Source organism: Triticum aestivum, chromosome 2A, assembly GCF_018294505.1.
Source record: "Triticum aestivum cultivar Chinese Spring chromosome 2A, IWGSC CS RefSeq v2.1, whole genome shotgun sequence".
Classification (NCBI taxonomy): domain Eukaryota; kingdom Viridiplantae; phylum Streptophyta; class Magnoliopsida; order Poales; family Poaceae; genus Triticum; species Triticum aestivum.
Window position 1 is genome coordinate 503,750,458 of NC_057797.1, and position 8,862 is coordinate 503,759,319.

Sequence of the window (8,862 nt, forward strand, 5' to 3'; positions counted from 1 at the left end):
CTCCTCAAAGTTGGCAGCTGATGATGAGGACGCGGTGACACCAATGCTCTCCTCGTCACTGATCCTCGAGCCTTGGAAGGAAGCGGAGCACGGCCATGTGAAGGCCGAGATGGAGATGTTGGAATAGCATCTCGCCGCCAAGGCCAAAATCACCGCTCTAAGACGGAGTGTGGCCTTAAGATGACTTCGGAAAGCTTGGTACAAAAATAGGACCTCAAAATTTGTCGGCAACTTTGAACGGTTTGGATCTCCGGTATTTTTATCAAACTTCGATGTTATCGGGATTGCTACAAGTAATAGTGAAATTTCTTCAAGATATAGACAGACAATAAAAGAGCAATCATGTTGAGTTCAGGTAACTCGTATGTGTGACGCGGACTAAGGCATAGCCTAGTGGTGAAAAGGGACAGATGCCTTCCCACCCCCCTAGTTCAAGGCATGATACTTGCAATTTGGGTTTGTTGCACCAATTATACTATAGTCTCTCTTATAGTTCTTTTGTCAAAAAAATTGAAGCACAAAGTAGAGCAAAGAGAAACTTAATTTTGCTTAGTGTTGATTGTGAATAGAAATTAAAGGACTAGAATAGCGTGTGGTAACACTACTCAAAGTGTAAACTCATCCAATGTACATGAAACTTTTTTCGAGAAAACGCAAAAGAGCTTGCGTTTCATTGTATTGAAAAGAAGGGGGGTTAATAATTACAATCCTCCTGGGAGGCGGTTACAGTTCGGGATGAAGATAGTCAATTGACGTCCCAGATTTGCGGGATGATGGCTCTAAGCCCTAACGCGCCAGCGGCAGCCCAAAGGGCGGCCTTCTCCTTGATCTTTGCGAGCAAGTCAGCAATGAGGGGGCGGCCATGATTGAAGACGCAGTCGTTGCGGTGCTTCCAAAGCATCCAGGGGACTAGAAGGACCGCAGAAGCAAGGCCTTTGCGCATTGGCTTGGGCGCGAGCTGTCTTGCGGATTGCCACCAGTTGTTGAGGGATGGCTCATGAGCAGGCGGGGGGCATGGGGCCCGGAGCCAACTGAACACCTCATGCCAGGTCTGCCGACAAGGAGGAGGTGGTTCATGGTTTCAGGCGCCTGGTCGCAAAGGGGGCAACGCGCGGGGTGCGGCAAGCTGCGGCGGGCGAGGCGGTCGGCGGTCCAGCAGCGATCCAGGTGAGCTAGCCAATGGAAGAACCTGACACGCGAGGGCACCCAGCACTTCCAGGTGAGCTTCCACGCGTCGCATGCGATGGAGCCGTGGAAAGTGGCGAGGTAGGCAGATTTGGCTGAGTAGGTGCTGTTTGCGCTCCACTTCCAGGTTAGGCGGTCTGGCTCCACGGAGAGAGTAGTGTGCTCGATCTTACGCCATAGCTGCATGTACTGCCCAATCTCCTGGAGCCCCACGACGCCTTGGATATATTGTGCCCATCGGTTGGCGAGGAGGCCGTCCTCCATGGCGAGGTAGGCAGATTTGGCTGAGTAGGTGTCGTTTGCGCTCCACTTCCAGGTTAAGCGGTCTGGCTCCGCGGAGAGAGTGGTGTGCTCGATCTAATGCCATAGCTGCAGGTACTGCCCAATCTCCTGGAGCCCCACGACGCCTTGGATATCTTGGGCCCATCGGTTGGCGAGGAGGCCGTCCGTCCGCCATGTATCTTGCGTACATTTAACTTACACAAACGAATTTAAGCTGAGGAATTTTCAGCAAGGTGAAGTTTGTTAAGAGTTATGTATATGGAGTCATGATCTCATAGAACATCTGCATCCTACTAGGCATGATATATACTCCCTTCGTTCGGAATTACTTGTCTCAGAAATGGATGTATCTAGAACTAAAATACGTCTAGATAAATTCATTTCTGCAACAAGCTCTTCCGAATGGAGTGAGTAATGCGTGTGAGCACACTATGTAACCTGTGCCTTCATGGGGAGCCGATGCGACCGGTGTGTGGCATTGTACCGATATCAGGCCCCGAAAATGTAACCTCGTTGGTGTCCCCGAAATCGTGTAGCGGAGCTGTCTCATGCTCACGCACATTACTAGCTACTAAAGGTGCACAATCCAGTCTGAGAATTTCCCATAAACAAAGTGAATGGAATAACATATAGCAGCATTGCATAAAAATGTAACAATGAACGAACATGTATACAATCAACCTATCTGTTAGTATAAATATCTATGCACAAGGAAGCAACCTCGGTTTCAGTATCGAACTACATGTGATCATATGACTGCACCAAGGAACGCATCCAATAATCCAATTACTCAGATCTCCAGTGGAGAAAATCAGAGGTAGGTGTCCTCTCTCCAGGATGTGGCCAGCCGGCAATATCGAAAAGGCCATGTGATAAAATTCAAGCCTGAAGCAACACGTGAATCTAAAACAACCAGTGCTTCTTTCTAGGCTTGTACTTGCTCGGGAGATCTACAAAGCAACAAGTAATTTCCTTTTCTTGAGAAATGGATATACAATAGTATACAAACTGATGTATTCAGTTCTTACAATTAAAGATAAGGACATTCAATTTCTGACCTCGTGCATCGTATAGTGAGTTGTAGTGAATTTCAGACCAAAAACTTAGCCAAAGCTCTGAAAAACATGTAACTTACGGAGTCAGCCATCATAACCAGTTACTTTTTTTCATTAACAGTTGTATGCAGTAATCACAGATATGCTTAGGGATGCCTGCAACTGATATATATTTTATGTTTCGCAAATTGTGTGCAACAGATTTGATGTGGGCAATAATCCACTGAAGATTGTGATTGCGACTACTGCCTTTTTATGTAGATATGCACAATACTTGTTTGTTCCTTGGCAGAGGCCAAAACGTTACCTCTTTGTGGAGCCTGATACTGTGGAACAATTTCAACAAAACAGGTATCTCTGAAAGATGTAAGAAGGCATATCTTCGCAGCAAACTGCCAAAAGCAAAGAGAAACATTAGGCGTCTTCTTTCTCAATGGGGCTAAGCTTGTCAAGATATTATTCCCTCTGAGGGTACAAAATTAAGATACTGTGATAGTATATTCACCAAAGATGTATAACTTCTAGTGAGACAAGTTAAAATTTCACATGTGGTGTACAAGTAAAGTATTAATCAGATGAGACAATAAAGAGACCATCAGAAGTTCCATCAACAGAACAGATTAACTTGTACTCCTACTTCAGTAGAATGCGAGAAAAATAGGAATAATACACAAAGGTAATATAAAAGGCAGAAAATCTTGCAGCACTGCAGGAAGTTAGCTAACTTTCAGTTTAGCAAAGAAATGATGGAAACAATGAATGTGAAAGAGAGTTCACCTTATCAGCAGCTGCTTGCAATGTGACATGGTCTCCCCATTCCCCAGATCTGGAGAAGATGAGATTCAGATTCATGAATAATTAAATACAAAAGCACAAGCATGAACTGTTTTCATTGAAGTACTCTGCAAGCAAAATGAAGCCCACAATAGTGCATACTTTTTCATCTTCTTGCAATAGTGTTTATATTTCATTGGGACATGCCCCTCATACAAAGAGTTGCACGCCTTGAGCTGCAGAAGAAAGAAAATGGCACACATAAGCCTTCAAGTCTCAAAGAAGATAATTGTCAGCATATGGACACAACTATAGCCTAATAATATTGAAAATCTGCTTATTTATAAATCACACAAAAAAATTATAAGGGGGCATTCACCATAAAGTTTAAGATGCATGTGTGACATTGCAGTTTAGCAAGATGAGTGCAATAACATAAAGTGGTACTTTAGGATGCGTTTGTATTTTTTTTCTTTCAGGTTCCTTGTAGTATACTGTCATTTCATATAAATGCAGCAGTTTCGAGGACCTTCTGATCCCTTCCCAGTGTTAAAAAAACATAAAGTGGTACTTTCAATATGCCTAGGTGATCGATATACCTGCTTCACTATCTCTTTCCGAACATGCTTGTGATACTCAGGTGATCGATATAGCTGGTCTGAGAGTGCACGGAACTACAGGGAAAAAATAATTGTATCCTTAGATAAACATATAGGTAAGAACTTCAGAAGATCATATAATTTCATCCAGTGAATCAAATTCTGCTTTAGAAAAATCACAAACCTGACAATTGCCATCACCTGATACCCTCACTTCAAACAAGCCATATGCATTTAACCTACAAAAGATTCTCATTAATTAGGAACTATGAGAATAATACATGTGTTAGCAATGCAAAATTCACCGAAACAGGTTGTGGGTGATTCGAGGCCAGCTTAGCTATTTCTGTAGGGTGCAGTGAGTAAAGACAGGCTAAAGACTGTTCCCATATGTAGGCAAACCATTTAGTTGAAATGCCCAAAGAGAGGACATAGGATATGATTTAGATGCATACTCAGAATGTTATTCCACACCCCGTTTGGATGTTGGCATTCAAGGCCGGAATTTGGCATTGGCATTTGCCTGACCCGACAGCTCTTTGGGTAGCCTGGATATCCAGGCTCGATATCATAACCTTCTCCCGAACACTCGCGCTAGCCCCAGTGCTCTGTATTTGGCCAAATCCTCTATCCCTTGCTCATTCGCTCCATCCTGTACAAGAAAAGGAGCATGGCGACCACATGGGAGGAATCAGGAGACCGAGGAAGGACACACCCCAGGCGGAGGTCCACGGCGGCGCAGGGAGGTGCTCCTTTCTTTCTTCTCCACAACAGTCCTTTGTCCACCCCCGATGTCCCACTACTCTTTCCGTGGTTGTTGACGTGGCCTCCATATCTGATCCCTCCCCTGCAGGACCCCTCCTTCCGATTCGCCACGGCCCTCATCCCTCCGGCCATCCCCTTGCAGTGCCTCTCCCAGAACATGCCACTGTGCCTCCTTACATCGCAGATGCGTAGATTATTCCTCCCCATGGCATCCCTCTCACCCAGATGTGTTTTCCACTGCATCCCCTCTAATGGAGCATGCTACCTCGTCCTGCACCCCACGGCAGCATCCCCTCGCCCATCCCTGCACATCCTCTCCTGCTGCCCCATTAATTCTTAGATGTTAATTATCGCTGTGGTTGCTACGAATATTTGAGCTTCGATTGCATTAGAAAAAGATCGGTGTTGCCCGGTTCTGTATGAAGCTGCTTTGTTGGTCAGCTGGCCCAATTATTTGAGCTTTGAATGCTTCCTCTTTGTGCTGCACGCACGTGAGAGGAAGAATTCACCGGGCACTATCGTTTGACTATATTCTTGCTTACTGAGCAATGTGAGATCAAGTAAAGAAAAGGCAGGGCATTCCAGCGTTGATAAAATTTATGCGCATGATGTGCAGATTTGATTTCCAAACTGTACAACAAAGTATATTCTTCATACTCTTATAAATGTGCAATTCCATTCGTTGTCCATCCAAACAAGAACTGGAATGGTTGCCCCCTTGGATTCCAAGTGCCAAATATATGAACATCCAAACACTAGTATTGGCCTTGAAGCTCAATACCAATGTCCTGAGATATTTGGAATTGAAGGCAATGCAATGCCGAGCGCTTCAATATCTACATCCAAACCGAGCCCCATAGTTTTCCCTGGCGCCTTTAAAAAATCTGACATAGAATCCCCAATGTGATGCAAAATAAACATGTTTTTTCATTTAAAAAATTAAATGCTTTTAGCCTTTGGCTCAACTGCTATGGACTTGTAAAGCTATGACCGACTTCGGGACTCTCAATACATGCCCAAATGTTTACCAAAAGAATCCTGTGAAAGGATGGAATCATCCAACTTTGCAAGAACAGAAGTGAAAACTGTACCAGAGTAAAGCATGTAAGAATCATCAAAGTTTACCTGTCATGAAGACGATGATGATCCATGGTGGCATCACTATATGTTGGGAAGTATGTATTAATCCGGGGAACATGCTGTCAATGTGCCAAAGTAAGGAATTTCAGGTAACAAGCACACACAGTTAATTTTATTTAACCAATACCATACCGTAGAGAAAAACAAAAAGACTGCCCGACAAACACAAATTTAACAGTTCTAGCAAGGGAAGGGAAGGGTAACAGAAGTAAATAGCACAGCAGGCATGCAATATCTTACAGGAATAGATGTCAAATTCGTAAGGCGCTTGGCCATAGCACCATCTAGCTTCGCATATTCTTCTTCAAGAACCATTGCAATCATCTTGTCATCATCTGTCTCGCTCCTCTGGCTGCTCACAGAGGTTGAGCTGGACGAGGCACCTCCATTTGGAAACATATGCGTCATGCCCAACCTATAGGTAAAAAACAGGACAAAATGAACTTTAAATAATGTTCAACAATATGTATTGGTATAAATTCAGATGTTATAGACAAACAAATATGAAATATATCAGCAAAAAGTCGAAAATAGAGTGTAATTTCTAGGCACAGCTATGCATAATGTCAGCAATGTAGAATTATACGAAATAGATACAATCTACAAAAATATGAATTGTATAAAACCAGACTCTATTTCATTGACCATATATTTAACAGACACCAAAGCAGCAATTGAGGGGAACATGACCACATGAGGGAAGCCTCTAATAACTAACTTAGCTGTAAAATGTGTACATGCTAAAAAAAGGGCAACCTGGTGCATGTAGCTCCCGCTTGCGCAGGGTCCAGGGAAGGGTCCGACCACTTTGGGTCTATAGTACGCAGCCTTTCCCTACATTTCTGTAAGAGGCTGTTTCCAGGACTTGAACCCATGACCTCATGGTCACAAGGCAGCAGCTTTACCACTGCGCCAAGGCTCTAACATCAACTTATTTATCGGTGGATAATGATTTGTGTAATCATTTTCTTTAATGTATCCAGGTTTGCATACGGCACACTTGATATGCATTTACCCATATATCTATATGTTATAACAATATATGGTACTCCCTCTGTAAACTAATATAAGAGCGTTTAGATAACTAAAATAGTGATCCAAATGCTCTTATATTAGTTTACGGAGGGAGTATATGTTATAACAATATATGGTATAAGTATAACTACTTGTCCACTTACATTGAATTTGGATCTGTATCTTTGAACCAATGATTGCGCATATAATTATTATCTGATGATACGTGTGCAAAATGGAAATGGATGACTAGCTTAAAACAAGTAGTGGCATGATTAATATCTAATTATACCTGTGCAGTATAGAAATGGATGTTGAGTTTAAAACAAGTACTCCAATGTTATAACTGGACTAGTAGAGTCATAATTATAGAGCAGAGAATTGGGTGGTTACTCTCATGGACATTGGCACATTGCAATATCTCTCCAATCAGGAGAGAACTGAACTAACTTATATGCCATCTCCTCCAAAGTCAGTGAAGGCATATGTTCTTAAAAATCTAAGAGAATTCTTTTGGCAGCTTGAAGGGAGCTAGCATAGTCAACTGTATCCAATTGACAGAATGGATTCTGCCTACCTATTGCTTCCACACAGACACAGAATCCTAGGGGCTGTTTGGTTCCCAGCCATGCTTTGCCGCACTTCAAGGTGCAGCAAGATTCTCTTGGCCAAGCCAAAGTGTGGCTAAGAATATGTGCACCCAAAGGTTAGACTAGTTTGGCAAAAAAAATTGTGGCACGCTATGACAAAGTTGGCTTCCGATTAGACATGCCTTTTCCAGTCGCCGCTAGCACCTCAGGCTGTTGAATCCCACAGGGACAACGCAAATCGTTGACTCTGCGCATTGATTGTGGCCGAACCACGACCACACAAATTCGGAGGGCGAAACTTCTAATCACCGGGAAACATCAATTTGCACATAGAGCAACTGAACACGCTACCTTTGCTCCACCAACATTCCCAGATCGAGAGCAGATGCGAGTGGTAGGGCAAAAAACAGGGACCGCATCGGGTTCGTACGGAAGGATTCATCGCGAAAGAACCGCTCTATCCGACGGACTAGCAAGATCGATCTCCTAAGAACTCGATGACCCCCGCGGCCCGCGCCAATCAATCCCGCCCCCGTAGAGCAGGAACCGGTGCGAGGTTTCTCTTCCTGCTATCGCGCAAAGAAATTCCCCCAAAAAATCTAAGGAAAATATCTCCCGGATCACGGGAGAGGCACTGGAGCACGGGAGCATACCTGCGGCGGGAGGGGCGGTGTATGAATTTGAGAGCGGCGGCGAGGAGGGGATTGGAGGAACGCGCGAGGTTCCTCGTGGGGGCGCTTTTGTTTTGTGGGCTTGGGTGGGGGGAGGTGGAATGGAAGAAACGGAAAGCGGACGCGGATGGCGACGCGTTGTTTGGAGTAAGTACTAAGAACTGCGATTTCGTTGCCTTCAGTTGCGCTTCTTGCCCGCTGCCGCGGTTTCTCACGCGTACGGCGTACCCACCACCGACCAGCAACGAAGAGCCGGTCACCACCTCCCTGGCTCCCTTGCTATTCGCCGGGCCCGGCTTATTTGAACGGCTGACAGGTGGGCCATGCACCGGTAGTGACGCGTGTACGTGCACTTGAAAATGGATCCGGCTTGCGTGCTCCCTCCTGCTCTCATCCGTGCTCCCACTTCATCCTACAGCTGTCTTTTTTCCTTTTTTTTAATCTAATCATCTCCTCCCCTGATTTTAAGGGGGTGGGGCCGGGCCTTATTTTGTTCCAATCAAATCAAGCCAGGTAAACGGGAGCACGGATAGGCACACGACGAGGGAGCAGGCAAGTCTCGTCCCTTGGAAATTGAGACCTTTTGCATGCACTTGAGCATCTCCAATGAAAAATGTAGATTTAAAAATACCTATTTTTTGCATCCTCGGTGCCCACAAACACCTCTCCAACAGATGATATAGATAAAAAAATGCATTTCCGCCTTTTAGAGATGTAAAATGCAACACTTCGGGTGCAAATATAAATCTTCACCTACAGAAGACGTATATTTGACAGTCGCGCGCCA

At 44.5% G+C, this 8,862-nt stretch overlaps 1 protein-coding gene across 1 annotated transcript; it reads right to left on the minus strand.

The window, feature by feature from the left end:
- Positions 1-2,072: 2,072 nt before the first annotated feature.
- On the minus strand, positions 2,073-8,307 carry LOC123189116 (OVARIAN TUMOR DOMAIN-containing deubiquitinating enzyme 12). The gene is made up of 10 exons (XM_044601453.1): positions 8,058-8,307; positions 6,041-6,215; positions 5,786-5,859; positions 4,080-4,134; positions 3,896-3,970; positions 3,459-3,532; positions 3,300-3,348; positions 2,830-2,914; positions 2,526-2,582; positions 2,073-2,417 (listed from the first exon to the last, which is right to left on the minus strand). The coding sequence occupies exons 2-10, from the start codon at positions 6,206-6,208 to the stop codon at positions 2,371-2,373; spliced, it is 684 nt and encodes a 227-aa protein (XP_044457388.1). The 5' UTR covers positions 6,209-6,215; positions 8,058-8,307; the 3' UTR covers positions 2,073-2,370.
- Between the last annotated feature and the right edge of the window lie 555 nt (positions 8,308-8,862).